The sequence below is a fragment of the Malus domestica genome, chromosome 03, assembly GCF_042453785.1.
Source record: "Malus domestica chromosome 03, GDT2T_hap1".
Taxonomy (NCBI): Eukaryota; Viridiplantae; Streptophyta; class Magnoliopsida; order Rosales; family Rosaceae; genus Malus; species Malus domestica.
Window position 1 is genome coordinate 25,854,144 of NC_091663.1, and position 19,179 is coordinate 25,873,322.

The window sequence follows — 19,179 nt, forward strand, 5'->3', positions numbered from 1 at the left end:
GTGAAATGTACCTGATATTAGAAGAAATTTAATTAGTAGATCATGTTTAGTAAAGTAAGGCTATAAAGTTGTAATGGAATCAACTTATAGCTACCTCATTAATTTGAGTAGTGTTAGACATATCTTTTATTATCATTATTTATACTATCTCTAATAAAAATAGAGTTAGTAATGTATGTAGATCTTATCTTTACCACAAAAATAGTACACATAGACAGTAAAAGTAGTACTTTTGCCTAGCTTATTAGGTGGACCATCTCCTAAATAGAATGAGGTCCATATCCTTTTTATGAGGATTTCAGAATTCTCTAATTACATCTGTTTATTGTACATCATGCGGTTAGTTTTCGTCAGGTACTATTTATATTTAATTTTAAATAAAAAAATTATAAAGATCTCTAACCGCACGATATACAATGAACGAGTGTGATTAGAGAATTCACAGAATTCTCACAAAAAGAGTCCGGAGAGAATTCTCATTAGGGATGAGGATGTGCAAGTGTGGGTGGATAGATGGTTGCCATCATTACCTTCGTGGCACCCTATGCCACTTGGAGAGGTTGAGGTCACTAAAAACTTGCGTGTCAACTCTCTTATATGCCTAGTTTCAAGGCAGTGGGATTTAAGCTTTCTACAACCTTTCCTCTTTACGGTAGATCATGAGGAGATTAGAGACACTTCAATCGGCGACTGGAGTAGGAAGGATCTGTTAGTTTAGGCAGCTAGTAGGAATGGCAAGGACTCAGTCAAGTCTGGATATCGATGGATCCAATCGAGTACGCTAAGTTTGAGGGGTCATCGTCAATATACTGCTCGTTTGGTCCCAAAGGAATGTTGGAGAGGTATCTGGCAGCTAGAGGTACCTCCAAAGATCCAGCATTTCATTTGGATTTCGATGCACAATGGCCTAGCAACTAGAGCTGCTCTCTTTAAACAACGATCATTCCCTTCCTAATTGTGTCCTATTTGTCGTTGCCAAGATGAATCGATTGAGGTATCATTTATCCAATCTCGGATAGCAAATGGGTGAGCCCGACTCAGGTGGTTCCAAAGAAAACTGGTATTACTGTGGTGAAGAATGATAACAACGAGCTTGTGCCTACAAGGATGACCACGGGATGGCGAATGTGTGTTGACTATAGAAAGCCCAATAACAGCACTAGAAAGGATCATTTTCCGCTGCCATTCATTGATCAGATGCTCGAGAGACTAACTGGTCATTATTTCTATTGTTTCTTAGATGGTTATTCAGGGTACAACCAAATTCTAATTGCCCCTGAGGATCAAGAGAAGACAACGTTTACATGCCCTTTTGGTACATTTACATACAGACGAATGCCATTTGGATTGTGCAATGCCCATGCCACTTTCCAACGATGCATGATGAGTATTTTTTCTGGAATGGTTGAAACTATTGTTGAGGTTTTTATGGATGACTTTTCTGTTTTTGGTAATTATTTCGATATATGTTTGGATAACTTGTCTTTGGTTTTGGAAAGAAGCAGGGAGACTAATCTTGTATTAAATTGGGAGAAATGCCATTTTATGGTTAAGCATGGCATTGTGCTAGGACATCTAATTTCAAGCAAAGGAATAGAGGTCGACAAGGCAAAGATTGAGGTGATCGCCAAATTACCACCACCAACTTCTGTGAAGAATGTGAGATCTTTCTTGGGACATGTTGGTTTTTATCGAAGATTCATCAAGGATTTTTCCAAAATTAGTCGTCCTCTTTGTAATTTACTTGCTAAAGATGCTTGTTTTGATTTTAATGCAGATTGTCATGATGCTTTCAACAAACTGAAGGATCTTCTCACATCAGCCCCAATTATAACAGCTCCAGATTGGACCCTTCCTTTTGAGCTTATGTGCGATGCTTCTGATTACGTTGTGGGTGCTGTCCTTGGTCAGCGATGTGACAAGCTCCCCTATGTTATATATTATGCCAGCCGCACTTTGAATGATGCTCATCTGAATTATGCCACTACGGAAAAAGAATTACTTGCAGTGGTATTTACTTTTGAAAAGTTTCGATCGTACTTAATTGGTGCTAAAGTCATTGTGTATTCTGATCATTCTGCTCTCAAGTACTTATTGTCTAAAAAAGAGGCCAAACCATGATTGATTCGATGGGTCATTCTCTTGCAAGAGTTTGATTTGGAGATCCTAGATAAAAAGGGACGTGAGAATGTTGTGGCAGATCATCTCTCAAGATTAGTAAATGCAAACACTGATGAAGCAGATTCATTGCCCTTGCAAGAGAGCTTTCCAGACGAGCAACTTCTAACGGTTACTCATCAAGTACCATGGTATGCTGACATCGCAAATTATTTGGCATATGGAGAAATACCATCAGAGTTCAGTTACCAACAAAGGAAGAAGTTCCTCTCCACTGTAAAACACTACTTTTGGGATGAGCCATACCTTTTCAAGCATTGCTAAGATCAAATCATTCGTCGGTGTGTCCCCTTAGAAGAACAAGAAAACATTTTGAAGTTTGCTCACCACTATGCATGTGGTGGTCATTTTGGACTAAGAAGGACAGCGACCAAGATCTTACAGAGTGGTTTCTTTTGGCCATCTTTATTCAAAGATGCATACCTATACTGCCAGGCTTGTGATAAGTGTCAAAGAGTTGGAAATCTTTCTCAGAGAAATGAGATGCCCCAACAAAGTATTTTGGTGATTGAACTATTTGATGTTTGGGATATAGACTTCATGGGACCTTTCCCTTCTTCACATGGCAATCTTTACATCTTGGTGGCGGTTGATTATGTCTCTAAGTGGGTGGAGGCAATAGCTTCTCCAACATGCAAAAGTTTTGTGGTGTTAGGTTTCTTGCAGAATACTATTTTTCCCCGATTTGGAGTACCTCGTGCTATCATCACTGACGAAGGTACGCATTTCTTAAACCGCACCATGGTTTCCCTTTGTGCCAAGTATCATATTCACCATCCACCTCATACCATCCACAGATATCTGGACAAGTTGAAGTATCTAATCGGGAGCTCAAGATGATTCTTGAGAAAACTGTCAGTTTATCTCGAAAGGATTGGAGTTTAAAGCTTACTGATGCTTTGTGGGCATATAGGACAACTTATAAGACACCAATTGGGATGTCTCCTTTTCGTTTGGTGTATGGGAAAGTTTGCCATCTGCCTATGGAACTTGAGCACAAGGCATATTGGGCTATTAAGCACCTCAATTTTGACTACCAGGCAGCTGGAGAGAAGCGGAAGCTGCAGTTGAATGAACCGGAAGAAATAAGGAATGATGCTTATGAGAATGCAAAGATTTACAAGGATAAGACCAAGAAATTTCATGATGCTCACATCCTTCGTAAAGAGTTTCAACCGGGTCAGAAGGTTTTGCTTTTTAATTCGAGATTGAAACTATTCCCAGGAAAGCTCAAATCACGTTGGAATGGTCCATATCGTGTTGTACATATCCATCTTCATGGGGCTGTGGATATCCAAAACATGCAAACTGGTTTTGTTTTCAAAGTTAATGGACATCGCTTGAAGTTATACATGGAGTCTCCATATGATCTTGCTAAGGATTCCATCACTTTGAAGGAACCTGTTATTTGAATCAAATTGCCAACATGATGTCTAGCTCTAGACATTAACTAAAGCGCTTTTTGGGAGGCAACCCAAGTTTTCTATCTTTCATCTTTAGTTTGAATAATTTTAAATGTTCTTGTTATGTTTTTCTCTTGTTTTCTGGTTTGTGTGTTCAAGTCCTACTTTTGCTCCCTTATGCAGGTAATGCTTTTGCAGTCTCTACCACAACTTCTTGCAAAGTTTCTTAATCCCACAAGTTACTCACACATTTGTTATGCATAATGGGACGTGTTGAAATAAGTTTGGGGATGATTTGGAATTCTACCATGGAACAAAAATGCATCTTTACTGCTGCTCTCCTCGCCTACACAAATTGGTGTGTTCTTTCCTTTTCTTTATGTGTCTTTACTTCATTTTGTATTTCTTTCCTTCCATTTTTATGTCTTATTGTTCAAAATTCCTTTCATTATCATTGGGGACAATGCTATAATTAAGTTTGGGGGTGGAAATATATTTCGTTAGTTTACTTTTTTTTAAAATTTTTTTTTTTTTTTTTTGCATTTTTGTTATTGTTTGTAGCTACTTCTCAATTCAATGATGAGATTTGATCTTAATTTCCTTCTTACTTTCAAGAAGTCTAAGTTCTTTTCGTTGTCTTTGTGTTAACTGTGATTTCCAGCAATCAACTTGAAAAATAAATGTGCCTAGTCTTGTCAATGTGAAACTTGAGCATGATTTAGCGTTTCATATGTGAATCATGTGAGATTATGTAAACCTTGTGAGTTTTTGAGCCTATACATGATTGAACCATTATGCATCAATCTCATTCCTTTTTGTGCGTATAATCTCACTGTACATGTATCTCTAGAACTTGCTTTATACTTCTCGATTCATTAATCAATTCATGTAATAACTTGGAAGTGATATAGGCCATCTTTGGATTGTTTGAGCCTTTCATGCCTACCTTATATGCTATGTTTATCCGTAGTAGCCCGTTGAGCCTTTAACCTCTATTTCTTTGTTAGACACATCTCTTTACCTTGCTCCGATAGTGGAGTTGAGCCCATACACAGAAATCGATTCCTTATTGTTTTGAGAAAGTATTACATGGGTTGTGCTCTTGGGGGTTTCATTTATGTAGAAAGATGGATGGAGCATGCGTATTACAATGAAATATAAATTTGATGGGTGATGTAGCTTTTCCAGATTTGTTTCTTTCAAAAAAAAAAAAAAAAAAAAAGAGAAAATTGGAGAGTGTTGATTTGTTGAAAATGTGTCTGCGGAGTATAAATTTCCTTTTGAAGTTGAATTTGGGGAGTAACAGGTGCTCGAGGTTTTATTATTTTGCTTTCAATTTGAGGTGGTGTGATATTGAGGTGTTGGAAAACTACTTAAGTGTACTTTCTCAAAATTTTTGATTTCCATATCCTTTTTTTCATTAGCCTATCACCTTTAGCCCCATTACAACCGTAATAAAGTCCTATTGATCCAAGGTATTACTTAAATATTGATAGTGAGTTAGGTGGACAAGCAAGCATATGGCGGCATGTACAATGAGATCACTTGAGTGAAACACATTAACCAAAACTTATGAGTGAATGAGCGTATGTCTTGTGAGAAGCTCACATGTTTTCATATGATGATTTAAAGGAGTTTGGAATTGCATTGACATGGCTAGCTCACACATGACATTTCAACGTTTTGTTTAAAGGAAATTTGGTTAACTATTGGATGATGTTTTGAGCTCTTGTTGCTTAGTTCTTGGCTATTTGTTTCATGGTTAGCACTTATCTCTGAAATCGAAATTGAGAAGTTGGCTACTAAGTTGTTGAATCTAGTCTTAGTTGAGTTGTTTTGTTTTGTGTTTTGTTTTGCTAGAGAACTAGCAAAAATGTAAGTTTGGGGGTATTTGATCACCATATATTTCATGCATTTAGACCATCCATTTCTAAAGTCTTTGTGATGTTTTTGTGTTAAAATGGTTGCATTTTACCTTACCTTGTGTTAGTGTGCAGTTAAATTTGCTTTAGGATCAATTTCAAGCAAAAAGGAGAAAAGGAAATAATAAAAACAAACAAAAGAATTGGAAGTGAGGCTTGTCTTCCACTTGTGGCCTTAGTGACTTGGAAAAGAGCTTCCTTTTGGTTAAAGGCAAGGAAAACACACGGAAGTGGAGGTGGGGAAGACAGAGAGGACACGGTAGAGAGTGAATGGAGCAGCAAAAAAGTAGGAAAAGAGAGCAAAAGAGGAGGAGCACACACGGAAGTGGGAAAGAAAAGATGGTAGAAAAGAGGAGATCATGCGGTACCCACTATGAAGTGGAGTTTGGTTGGTCTTCCACTTATAGCTTTGGTTGGTTTTGGCAATGATTGCCTTTTGTTGAAGGCAATAAAAGGCAGAGAAAAAGAAGTGAAGAGGGATTGAAAGGCAGAGGGGAGGAAGTCAGGAGCAGAGGAGAGCAAAGGAACGGAGAGCTCGTCTTGTAAAAAATAGTGTCTTCTTTCTTTGTTTTTTCATGGATAATTTCTTATGTATTCAAATAATTATGTATAACTAATTTCTTTTTGCTAGAGTGAGGCCATGAGCCGCAACATGATTACGTAGATTTCTCTTTCAATTGCTTAAGTGTTGTTACATGCTTGCTTTGATATTTTCAATCTCTAAATTAAACTATCTATGTGTCTTGATGATTGATCACCATTAGGATGCTTAGAAAAGTCATTGGATGCAATTTTGAACGAATGTCACGTTAAAATTGGTTATGCTTCTTGTGATTGAGGATTGTAATTTCTCCTAAGGTAAATATCATACTCTTAGGGATTACATGGTTTAACAAAAGGATTTTCATCAAGATTAATGAATCATTCATGTTTATATTTAATCCAAATGTCATGGATAAATTGCATGTAGTGGTATGCGTTTTAACTTGAATGTCACAAGTAAAACATACACAAGGAAAACACAACCTTCAAAGCATATGTGTTTTCGATTACTTAAGCAATTGGAAGAGCTTCGTAGGAGTGTTGTTGGTAAAGGTTGAACTCTAGCACCTTGTCAATCTAATTTTCTTCAATTATTTGTATTATCTTGAGTTTATATATTTACTTGTTTTGTTTAGTTGGATCATTATTCCTATAAGCCAATTCCCATTTTAGATATTTGTTTAAGTCACATCCAGTAGTATTTAGTTTCGTCAAATTAGTGTAGTTCTTAGAGTTAAATAAGTTAAATACACAAAAACTCGTAAATTGTTTATATCAGTCCCTGAGGAGATCGACCTTGCTTGAGCCATTCTATACTAAAAACACTTGTTCTCTTGCAAGAATTTTCTATGGTTTAACCCTTGTTTTACAAGTGATAAAAATCACCATCACATGCCATGCTGTCCATCTTGGAGTAAGACTTGAATTGTAATTCAATTATAACAACATATTACCACTTTTTTTTACTTCTTTGGTCATCCCTTATATATTGGATGAAACTTCAAATAGTTCTACCAAACAAGCCCCAAATTCTTTTTGGTAATTGAGAGTCCCTGATTGTTTGATAATCCTCTATATATTTGATGAAGCTTCAGCTAACTTCTACCAGACAACCCCTGATTTCTTTATGGTAATAGAGCTTCGTCTCTAATTGTTTATTGTTTGATAGATTATTATAATATTTGGGTTGTTGGATATGTTGGGTTTGAATTGAGTTTTTGTTTTGTTTTTTCAGAGTGATGAATTTTTTATTGAAATGCACTCAACCCTGAATTCCAGTGGGGATGGCTGAAGCAGTTGCCGGATATGACAAATGGCAGCCAAGGTTCCCTAAATTGCCCATCCTTTTAGTTTTATGAAGAATGACAATTTGATATACATATATATATATATATATATATATATATATATATATGTATATAGAGAACTTACATCTCTTGACAGATTGTGTTGCTAGATAGTTTTTCACATATTTGATCAAAATAAAGTTTATCGTGTTATTCTGTCTAAATATTGATTTGTAACAACGTTATGTAAATACTTTTTACACACCATTTTTATAATACATTTAGTCCTGTATTTGAAGACTTATATACAATACTTATAATTTGTTTGACATTCCACGGCAACGCACGGGCTAAATCCCTAGTACCTACTATATTGTAGAACTAAAGTTGGTTGGGAAAAAAAGATGAGAATTGGGAAAGGCCGCACAGGATATGTTTGCCAATTTGTCTCCACCCATAAAGCATCAATTCATTTAGCTTGTAAATACGTACTTGATTTTTTCCCCTCCCTTTTTCCGGTTGAAGTTTTTCATTGTCACCATTTGCAAATGATAGATACAGGTTCCTAACTGAAGTGCGATAGTACTACACAACACACGAGATGGGGTCCAAACCTTAATTCGAAACAACACAAATATAACAAATCAAATAGCATATTGCAGTATATAACAATTACTCTATTCTAAATTTGGAGAGGGGTGGTACGCTTGGCTATAAGTGCAACTGAGGGGAGAATTTGGTTTTAGTTATGTTGTAGATATGAGCTATGTTGTGGATATGAGCTATGTTGTGGATTTGTTGGTTTGGGGCTACATGATTTATTGTGTGAATTTGTGGTTTTGATCTGTCGTGTTCCTTAACTAGAGTAGTGCTTTTACTAATTTAGGCATGTACTAGGTCTTACTCAATTAATTGTGGCTCATCTAAACATATCTGTTTTTTATTTGTGGTCAATGGTTTCATTAGTACGGGCAAATTCATTTTCATATTATGGCAATGATTTAAAGCAATGCTAAAAAGATAGTGGATTGAATGCCACTTACTTGTATTATTGTTGGAAATAAACGTATTTCTTTTTTAATATTGCTTTAATTTCATTTTGATGAGAGAATAAACAATATTTCTTTTTCTTATTCTTTTTCTTGGGTGGATCAAACCACCGTTTGGAACTGTTAAAATTAACTGAAATTTTGATATTACCCCTTGAAACTATATTTTCATCTACTAAAATCCATCACCTTTTGTTTTCTTGAATGAAGCCCATTGACTAGCCTCTAAATAAACAAATTCTTTAATGAAGTTTTACTTTTCAAATTGTGTATTTTCCGAATGCCTGAACTAGCCCTATTAATACTTGGATGGTTTTTGGATCAGTTACTTATTATATCTATTTAATTAATTTTATGTATTTTACAAAATAATTCATGCCATTCATTGTATATTCAATGTATTAACTTTCAAATTGTTATATAACGTGCCGATTAAAAAATAATAATACTAATTTCATAATTTTGTGCATTAAATATAAAAGTCAGTTTACCTACAAACACAACAATAAACCTAAAACAACTTCGGCTAATACTCCAATCTCCAATACACAAGACAAAAACTATATGTTCTGCGCAATTTTCAAAATAGTCTAATTTACCTATTCCATCAAACCAAAATTTAAAAGGTCTAATTTACTTCCAAAATGGTCTAATTCACCTACATGATTTATGTGCATTAGATTAAAAGTTTATTTAATTGCCTACAAGCACAAACCCACATCATTCGAACATTATGTAATATCCTTAATTTTTTATTTTTTGGAATAGGTAAATTAATTTAAATGTAGGTAAATTAGCATAATATTTTACAAGTAGGTAAAATAATTTAATATTTTACAAGTACATAAATTAGTATAATAATTGTATGTAGGTAATTACATGATTCAAAATGCAGGTAAATTAGTATAATATTTTATAAGTATGACACACCCCGACCTAAATCGAGGCATGCTGGCCGTCATCTGAAGATGACGTAGCCATGTGCGTCGTGCGGAAGTGATAGTGATAAGAAAATGTGAGTAATTAAAAACCAAAACTAACTAATTTACAGTAAGATAACCATAAAAGTGTGTAGAGGTGTTTAAAGTAGTAATGCAAGTACTCAGAGCCTAGGTTCTGACATACTTCAATTAATGTAGGAATCTCTTTTAGGTTTTGTATAATTAATACTTAGCCTGCTGGACTGCACTTAGGCCTATCCTGGGATTTTCTCGTGTGAGTTCTCAGAAAAAAAACCATGAGGGTGTGGTCGAGGCCCAAAGCGGACAATATCGTGCTACGCGGAGTCGTGCCCAGGATGTGATGGGGGCTTGGGCCGGGATGTGACAAGTAGGTAAATTAATTTGTATGTAGGTAATTACATGATTCAAACAATATTATTTTTTCTGTACAAGATAAGTCTTTTTTTTTTATAATTTTGGTAAATTAATTTATATATGTTGCTAATATTTATGATACAAGAAAGGTAAAATATCCATATAGATTTAATTGCTCATCATATTTAGGATGAGTAATAACATTTATTGACCGAATTAGGATTTTGTGGCATAAGTTGTAAATGTATTGTAATAGTTGGTCATATATTTGTCCACATGGCAGTTTATTTGAAATTTGGGTTTTATTTGAATGTTTAAATTTAGGTGAGTTTTTATTTGGAAAATAGGAGTTTCAAGGGCCTATATCTAAAAAAACCCTAAAATTAATTGTGATGGAGCATGGTGCAGTCAGAATGGTATGGGTGGTGTTGGTTGGGTGGCAAGGGATTTTGTGGGCATCTTTAAAGGTGCTGGAGGTGTTGGACAAATTCCGTGTGTCTCAAGTCTTATGGTGGAAGCGGAAGCAATGCGACTGGCTTTGTTGTCTTGTGTGGAGAAAGGCTTTGAGTCTGTTCTGCTGGAGACCGATTCTCAGGTTTTGGTTGACATGATTCATGGCCGGTTACAACCAAAGGCAGGTTTAGATAGAATCTTATGGGATATTAATCTTCTTAAGCAACATTTTGATGCTATTGAGTTCTTATATGCTCCTCGTGCCTGTAATAAGGCAGCGCACCTTGTGGCTTCTTATGTCACACGTGTGGAAGGTAGTCATTCTTGGGATGGTTTTAAACCAGAGTGGTTGTTTAATACTCTGGCATTTAATGTAAACATTTCGATTCGAATTTAATAATATCCAAATTTCGACAAAAAAAAAAAAAAACTTTTAGTATATTTCTTTATTTACATGACAAATTTTTCGACCCGCCGCAGTGCGGCATGATACTTGTGAGATCCAAATCGCACAGTTCATGGACTACTGCTTTTATTGACTAGCAAATCTTTATTGCAACGCATACTACTTCAGTACCACAGGCAAATTGAAGGGTCATATATCTAATTCTGTAATTCAGCCTCTGCAGCGCCAGCTACTAGTTTTCCGTGATGGCCGTGCCCATGCTCGTACTCCCAATTTCCGTGGCCATGCCCGGGCTCCCAATGTCCGTGGCCATACCCGTGCTGCTTCCAATGTCCATGGCCATGCTCTCCAAATCCGTAGCCTCCGTGTCCATAGCCTCCATGTCCATAGCCGTGATCATGCTTTCCATGTTTGTGCTCGTAGCCATGGCCATGTTCCCAATGTCCATAGCCATGCTCATGCCCTCCATGTCCGTGCCCGTATCCATTTTTATGCTCGTATCCGTGATAATGGTCACCATAGGTAGCCTTTTCAACGCTCTCCTCTTGAAAAAGAAAACAATTAAGTTGGATATCAAAAACCGAAAATTAAGCCTTGTAAGTGCAGTAGCAGTAACTACCGATGCATGCAAAGCGACTAACCATCCGGATGTTCCCAAGTTACTAGTTTTCCCAACAAAAAATGTTTAAGTTCGAGAAGAAAACAGGTGGGAAACTAAAGTCAAAATTCGTAGCATGCATGTTAAAACCTGCTAATGATGAATAAAATGTGCCTAGCAAAATTTACAAATGCGTAATCGAATAAAAGAAACAAAAATGAATTTTAATTGAGAAAGCGAGAAACTCACGGGTTTGAGTAGGAGCAGTCTCAGTCAGCTCCCGAGCGGAAACCTCAGAGAAGATAAGGAAAACAGCAAAGACAAGACCTAGTAGAAGAAAAGTTTTTGAGGACGCCATGTTTGCTGATAATTAACAAAACGAGGTGATGGAATAGAATTATGAGGTAAGAGATGATCGCAGAGTGAAGTGAATATCATGTGGTTTGGCTTTCTTTATTTATAGACCTTCAAAATTAAGAGAAGGAGAGGGAAGATCTTTGGACACCCACATTTTTTTCACAGTAGAGTGGTAAACGAAAACTATTTTTACCTAATACATATCAAATTCCCTCGAGTAGTTTGAACTCTACCAAAGCATGCTCTGTTTGGTTTGATGATATGTTGATACCACTACGTATTAAGTAAGAAATGAGCCATCTAACCTAACTAGTAGGTCATCAAAATTTGTTTCTACGCAATATGTGGCAAAGTGATCATAGTTGTAGATGGCTTTTGCTAATTATGTGAAAAATGTAACTAAGCACCATTAACTAAATCAAACAGAAATTGGTTTTCAGTTGTGATTCCTTAGAATAATAAATTGATATTGTAAATGATCAACAACTAAGTCAAAATAAGTAGTTTGCCATGATTAATAGTATAAGATGACATTTCAAGGGATATATCTACGTATGTAGACGGATATACTTTAGTTCATATTTAAATCCATTTACAATTGGACTACCAGATCCTGCCCGTATTCGGCTTGTTAGATTTGACTTGATCCATATGAAATAAGCATCAGATTTGGATCAAATCTAACTAAGACCAATTTTTTTTTTTTTTAAATATCATCCTTAATGACTTCATTCTTCATTCTTAATTTCATGGTGTATACTAATTTATGATGGAATACATATGAACAATGCTCAAACTTCAAGTCAAGATTCTTCATTTCAAATTCTACCTTGAAGTGCAAGGTAGTTTTACAAGGCTATTTTAGAGTCCAATTGGGATTTATATCAACGATACGGAATACAACCCTAGCAACACTAGAATATGACTTCTTAAGGAGTGTACCAGCAATTGTGTCAATTTTGTTGTGATTGAATACTTGAATTTGTAATGGAATGTAGCAAGAGTAAATGCTATGTATCACCAGCGCATATGCGTTGCGTTACAATTCAAATCATGACACTAAGCAATGTTAACGAATAGGGCAATGCTAGGAAGATCAATTTTTTAAACCAAATGATATGGTGGCTGATTATTGGATTATTAATTAAGTATCGATTAACGTGTTTATTTTTTATTGGTAACACATCATTTGGTTTGCAAATTTGGTTTAAAAATTTAGTCTCCCTAGCATTATCCTAACAAATAATACCGATATTCTTAAGCCCCTTATTTTTAGGTAATTTGAAATTACACATAGATCGGGCATGCCTCAATGCTGCAAAAAGATAAGAAATGCATAATTATAAAGTTAAGCCCTTAGACCATTTCTAACCCTTGGATTAAAACCTTAAATTTTTAACTCATAAATTTAGGTTTTAAGCCTTAAAGAGCTTTTCTTTTCCAACCCTTATGGGTTAAAATTTTAACCTGAGATTACTAAGGAATGAGCTTAGGTAAATTTATTTTCTAAAATAATTTTTTTGAAAAATAAAATTTATGTAGACTATCTTAATTTATTTTTATGGACATTTTAACTAAAAAAATATTTAGATTCTAATAGTTGAACAAATAGATATAGATATAGTTATTTATAGAGTTTTTGGGTGAATCTTGAGTTAAATAATTTTTTTTTAAATTGTTATAGTAGTTGGGCTATTTGATTGTGGCCGACATTGGCGTCAGCCTGGGGCTTGCGCATTGTCAACCTTGGCGCATTCCGTGCGCATGTTGTTGGGCTACGGCTCGCCTATTACCTGGGCGTATCAATGCGCAAGAGTGGGTCGGGGGTTTCACTTTGGTCGGTTTCTTGGGTTAAATTTGCCCAAAAATCAGTTTTAACCTAAAGCTGATTTTTGGCCCAAGAGTTGAAGCAAGTTTTTTATTTTATTTTATTTTATTTTTCGGGGCGGGTTGGGGTAGGGGAGCCGGGAGGTGACATTTTTTAAGAATCTCTACCCATGCATTTTATAAAGTTGTTGCCTCCATAATATTTGTCTGCATAAAAACAAAAGAACTAATAGTTTCGAATACATCCACTAGATAATTCGAAAATTAGTATGGACCTTTCAACAATACAATCACCACCTCATTCATGGCGTGTGTTTGTAATGTATAGCTCAACAGCTTTAACTTCTTATTTTACCATAGCTAGAGCTTCCAAACCCTTTGTCAACAGTGCACAAAATAATTCTTTAACTAGATAATGATCGGACCAACTAGTTAATGGTATCGAAGTAGTACTTCACTTCCTAATGTTAGAAGATGTCCCAAATTTGAATCAGAAGCCCAATAATCAAAAAAATTATTGTCACCAAAATGATGAGTATCCAAAGAAACTCCTTAATAGCAGACTTGAAATGCTAGACATTTTTAACTTTGCAATATTTATTGAGAAAATTAAGGCGCATCGCAACACATACTAAGGTAATCGATCAAGAGAACACATACTAAGATGATTGATTAAGAGAATACAAGATAAAGCTTAAAGCCTGCCTATATATGATTGAGAGTTCATAAACTACTCAACCAATACAACTTTAGTGCATATTATACGACTCTTACAACTCACATAGACGCTACGAGGTTAGCTAATTCTTTGTTTGAGTCTTTGCAGCACAAACTCCCAGTTTTCCATCATGGCCCGTGGCCATGACCTCCTTGCCCCCCGTGACCATGACTCCTTGCCCTCCGTGACCGTGGTCATGTCCATGCTCATGGCCCTGAACTTGGTCGCAGTCGCAGGCCTTTTCTACGCTATCCTCTATGGGTAAAAAAAGAGAGTAGAACCTTACAAATTGAGAAGAAATAAAATGTTGAAATATTAATGTATACGTCACTAATTAGCTAGTTATAACAGGGTCCAAAATTAACATGTGCATGCACGTACAAATGCCCTACACGCAAAATGAATAAACTAACAGCATGTTTTTACATCGATCCAGAAGTGCTTAGAATCTATATATATTTCGTTCTGCAACCAATTTAGATATATACTGTTCAAGTTGCTTAGAAGACAATTTTGTTTGCCATACACTTGAGTACATCATGTTTTCACTCCTTCGGTCTATTTACTAGTTAAATATGTTTTAGTTAAGAAAGGGAGAAGAAACTCACGGGTTTGAGCAGTAGTCTCAGCTAGCTCACGAGCTGAGATTTCAGAGGAGAGAAGGAGAACGGCAAAGACAAGGCCAAGAAGAAGAAAAGTCCTTGAGGATGCCATAATTTTCCGAACAATATTAATACAAAAAGAAGCACAGTAATGGTTTCTGAAGGTTGTATCTAAGAGAGGATTGCTGTGTAGTATAAAGTGGTTTGACTCTCCCTATTTATAGACCTTTGTAAGAGAGTGGGAAGTGGGGGGACGGTGGTCGGAAAGGGTGCATTTTTGCTCACCCACATTAACTATAGGGTATGCTCACCACCATTTTCAATGCTTGACATGTGTAATCCATACTAACTCTAGTTAAGCCTTATTTTTTTTATTTTTTTTGCTTTAATTAATAGGTGAGAGAATCCTATTTTTACTCATTTACTTCCATATATATCCTTTCTTTTTTAATATTCTATTAAAACTTAAAAATCCCCTTTTTGAATACAAACAGACGCAAGTCTGCGCTACCATCTTCTAGGTTTTCATCTGCTACGCTACTGGGTTTTCCATCTGCTAAGGTATGCAATTCCCTTTTTTTTTTTAAGGATTATTATAGCCTATTACTTATTACATTGACAGTTGTAAAATTCACCTTTCACCCTATGAGAGTAATTGTCCAACCCAACCGGCAAGTAAGGATGGGCATTGAAATACTTTAAGTTATGTTCCATCATGTCCCTATATGCACAAACTCAGGTTTAAAGTTTAGCAAATTTTTGTCATGAATGTTTTATTTATTTATTTATATTTTTGTTCATTAGCATTGTTTTAGTATATTTCTGATGGATCAATTGGAATTGGTATCTAGGGACATATTGGAATCCCAAGTCAAAACCAATTCAATATGGCACCCATAAGTCAAGTCACACATTTTCCTTATGGATTTCCAATTGTTCCTTGTGTTCAAGGGATTCAAAATCTGCCAGTTCAAGGGATTCAAAATCACCAACTTGGATTTCAAGATATAAGTCCCATGATGTCCAATTACTCATTTATGAATCATGGGGTTTGTATCTACACTTAATGTACTATATATATAGTGTACTATATTTTTGTTCTCTAGTTTCATAAGTAATTTTTTTCTTTTTATTAATTTGCAGGAAAACATTCAACCAATACCTCTGGGAACCACTTTTCAACTAAATTTTTCAAATCCATCAACATCAAACATTCAACCAATACCTCTGAGAACCACTCCTGAACTGAATTTTTCAAATCCATCAACATCTTAGATCAAGTTGTAATACAAGTTAGAGAATTTTGTTTGGAACGACATCCTTTGAAGTGAAGAATATTCATCCTACTAGCTTTGTACAATTTTATTTTGATGAGTTTCATATCAAACAATTGTATTTTGTTGGATATTGATGAGTTTCATCTCAAAGTACTGCCCACTTTTTGGACTAGCTTTTTGTACAATTTTATTTTGCCGAGTTTCATCTAAAACAAGTGTTATTTCAATGACATCATTACCCTACCAGGTATGTCAATTTTATTTTGAATTCCTAATCCCGTCAGGTCCATGATGGAACATAACTTAAAGTATTTCAATGCCCATCCTTACTTGCCGGTTGGGTTGGACAATTACTCTCATAGGGTGAAAGGTGAATTTTACAACTATCAATGTCATAAGTAATAGGCTATAATAATCCTAAAAAAAAAAAAAAAAAAAAAAAAAAGGGGAATTGCATACCTTAGCAGATGGAAAACCCAGTAGCGTAGCAGATGAAAACCTAGAAGATGGTAGCGCAGACTTGCGTCTGTTTGTATTCAAAAAGGGGATTTTTAAGTTTTAATAGAATATTAAAAAAGAAAGGATATATATGGAAGTAAATGAGTAAAAATAGGATTCTCTCTCCTATTAATTAAAGCAAAAAAAATAAAAAAAATAAGGCTTAACTAGAGTTAGTATGGATTACACATGTCAAGCATTGAAAATGGTGGTGAGCATACCCTATAGTTAATGTGGGTGAGCAAAAATGCATCCGGTCGGAAACAGATTGAGAGAAGATTTTTTATTAACTTTTTCCTAATCAGAAGACAAGTATGATTAAAGGCTAAAGAGCTAAAACATTATATAATTCATTTTGGACTTTAACAAGCAGCTTTGTTTGTCCCCGAATCCGTTAAACCCGCTCTTCGAAATTACCCACAGATTTAGGAAAGATATGAAAATGAGAATTTGGGTATATATGGGGATGGATACGAGGAAACCCAAAATTTCTGATACGATTATGTGAACAAGAGGTACCGTATAATTGAGCGTGTGGAGCCAAAAATAATCAAGAGGCGACACATGGATTTTTGGGTGAAAATGACAAAATTATCTTTGAAGCACATCGGGATTCCTACGCGCGAGTAGTGGACAATCATCCCTCAATCAAGTCAAAGGTGAACAAAATAGGTAATAAATTCAAAGTTATTTCATCCATCCTCATCCTATATTTTCCACAAGGTAATTATTTCATAACCTTCAAAACATTCCATATAAATTGAGTTAATTGGCTAATTAATGGATTTATTCCTAATTAATCCATTAATTACCAATTAAATCACCCACTTCACACAAATATACCCCAAAGGGCCGGCAACCTTTTCTTAAAAGGAGGACTGGCCATACTCTATATATTGAACCCCATTTTCTCTAAAAACCTAAGTCCACACTCTTACAAAACTCCAAAAACTCTCTAAACATTTTTTTCTCTAAATTCTAACTTTGGCATTAGAGGTTCTTCGGCCAAAGCCCCCCTCATTCATCGTGGGAGAGTGAAGCTTTTGGCCTTAACCAAATGTGTTCATTGTTTTGTAGGTGCAATTTTGTCCAAGATCAAGGAGAAAGAAATTTGCATCCATAGAGCCCTCTCTATATTTTCTAATACTATATGCCTGTTTTCGCTAGTCATAGTTTTGGATTTAAATGTTTTATGGTTTGATTCGTGATTTGATAGTATTTTTTTTTTCATGATTATAGCCTTTTATGCTGCTTGCATTATGTGATCAAAACGTTTTTTTTCCATTAATTATGAATTATTGGTGAAATCGTTAACCCATACTCAATGTATTTATAATTATGAGGGCACAAACGATGGTTAATTATAATATGAATAATATTCACAATTATGTGACTGAATATGAGTCCACGACATACTTGTCTCCAATCTGAATTCTGAAGTTAAATTTTAAAAAGACTTGTTCTTAAGTCTCTCGTTTGTGGATCTAGAGTATTCATATTTATAATAGAGCTTCGAAGAAAATGGCTCACATAACAAAATTTTAATCAATTACACTCTATCAATTTTTTAATTACAAGGACAAAAACAAGGGTGCAATGACACCATCGTAATTATATTGAATTTGGGCGCAATGGTATCGTAATTCATTTGAAGTTTGACTCATAAATTATCGAAAACTGTTTCCTCATAAATTACCCGCAATTGTATCTTCATAAATTACCAGCAACTGTTTCTTCATCAATTACCAGCATTTTCTCAAACCTAAACAATTTCTATTATATGCTTTAAAAAATATTAAAAAGTGAGTCTCATAAAAATGTATGTAAAAACTGTGTCTTTAGATCCAAACTCTTTAAAAAGTTTTACTTTTTTCTACTTCCCCACGTAGAAGCTACTTTCTAATTAAAAGACTATTGACAGTAAGTGAAGAAATAGTTGCATGTGTTAATGTATATACCACGAATTTGTAAGAACAATATTACACAGAGAGAGAGAGAGAGAGAGAGAGAGAGAGAGAGAGAGAGATGAAAGCTCAAGCTAATTTTCATGTATTGATGACTTAACTCTAAAGTTATTACATGAATGAGGTATTTATACAACTCACAAGATTCTACTAAACTAACTGCCTGTCTAAGATTTAGACAAGTGTCAACATCTCAAGTGCACTATCTCTATCATCCCCCCACAAACTCATGCTTTGATAGTCCAAGCATGAGATTGCTGCAATGAATTTTGAACAAAGGTGCACTAAGTCCCTTAGTCAAGATATCGGCAAACTGCTCATTGGAAGACACAAATTGCGCTTGAAGTTTGTTTGAAGCCACTTCTTCTCGAACAAAATGTACATCAATCTCGATGTGTTTTGTCCGTTGATGTTGTACGGGATTGAATGACAATGCTATTGCATAGAGATTGTCACAAAATAACACAGGTGGTGATGATACTTGGATTTGTAGAAAACTCAGAATTTGTTGAATCCAATCCAGTCCTGCTGCAATTGTAAAGAATGCCCGATATTCAGCCTCAGTAGAAGACCTTGAGACTGTTTGTTGCTTTTTAGAAGACCATGATATGGGATTACTGCCTAAAAACACCACTAAACCCGTAGTGGACCTCCTGTCATTAGGATCACATGCCCAATCAGCATCACTAAACGCCTTTAATGTCAAGTCTCCTTGAGAATAGGTGATACCACACTCCTTAGTTCCTTTTAAATAACGCATGATTCTGTTAACAACAATCCAA

The 19,179-nt window shown here is 35.2% G+C and overlaps 3 protein-coding genes and 1 long non-coding RNA gene across 4 annotated transcripts; 3 read left to right on the forward strand and 1 right to left on the reverse strand.

The window, feature by feature from the left end:
* The first annotated feature begins 762 nt into the window (after positions 1-762).
* On the forward strand, positions 763-3,590 carry LOC139194763 (uncharacterized). Its single transcript, XM_070819669.1, has 5 exons — positions 763-859; positions 1,253-2,047; positions 2,150-2,394; positions 2,614-2,793; positions 2,976-3,590. Exons 1-5 carry the CDS (start codon positions 763-765, stop codon positions 3,588-3,590), a joined length of 1,932 nt encoding a protein of 643 aa, XP_070675770.1.
* A 2,315-nt stretch (positions 3,591-5,905) lies between these two features.
* Positions 5,906-8,465, forward strand: LOC139194494 (uncharacterized). Its single transcript, XR_011579392.1, has 2 exons — positions 5,906-7,175; positions 7,281-8,465. It is a non-coding gene; the product is annotated as an uncharacterized lncRNA (long non-coding RNA).
* A 1,650-nt stretch (positions 8,466-10,115) lies between these two features.
* On the forward strand, positions 10,116-10,547 carry LOC139194764 (uncharacterized). The gene has a single exon (XM_070819670.1). The coding sequence runs from the start codon at positions 10,116-10,118 to the stop codon at positions 10,545-10,547; it is 432 nt and encodes a 143-aa protein (XP_070675771.1).
* Positions 10,548-10,569: 22 nt separating this feature from the next.
* On the reverse strand, positions 10,570-11,590 carry LOC108169986 (dormancy-associated protein 2-like). The gene is made up of 2 exons (XM_017324405.3): positions 11,404-11,590; positions 10,570-11,100 (listed from the first exon to the last, which is right to left on the reverse strand). The coding sequence occupies exons 1-2, from the start codon at positions 11,510-11,512 to the stop codon at positions 10,754-10,756; spliced, it is 456 nt and encodes a 151-aa protein (XP_017179894.3). The 5' UTR covers positions 11,513-11,590; the 3' UTR covers positions 10,570-10,753.
* Positions 11,591-19,179: the final 7,589 nt, after the last annotated feature.

Bases quoted from the DNA above. Each gene is read 5' to 3' on its own strand.
- LOC139194763 (XM_070819669.1), top strand. From the start codon at position 763: ATGGATCCAATCGAGTACGCTAAGTTTGAGGGGTCATCGTCAATATAC. The intron at 2,395-2,613 runs GTAAAACACTAC...CTATACTGCCAG, and splicing joins GGAAGAAGTTCCTCTCCACT to GCTTGTGATAAGTGTCAAAG. The intron at 2,794-2,975 runs GCAATAGCTTCT...TACCATCCACAG, and splicing joins ATGTCTCTAAGTGGGTGGAG to ATATCTGGACAAGTTGAAGT.
- LOC108169986 (XM_017324405.3), bottom strand. From the start codon at position 11,512: ATGGCGTCCTCAAAAACTTTTCTTCTACTAGGTCTTGTCTTTGCTGTT. The intron at 11,101-11,403 runs GTGAGTTTCTCG...TTCTTTTTCAAG, and splicing joins GACTGCTCCTACTCAAACCC to AGGAGAGCGTTGAAAAGGCT.
- LOC139194764 (XM_070819670.1), top strand. From the start codon at position 10,116: ATGGGTGGTGTTGGTTGGGTGGCAAGGGATTTTGTGGGCATCTTTAAA.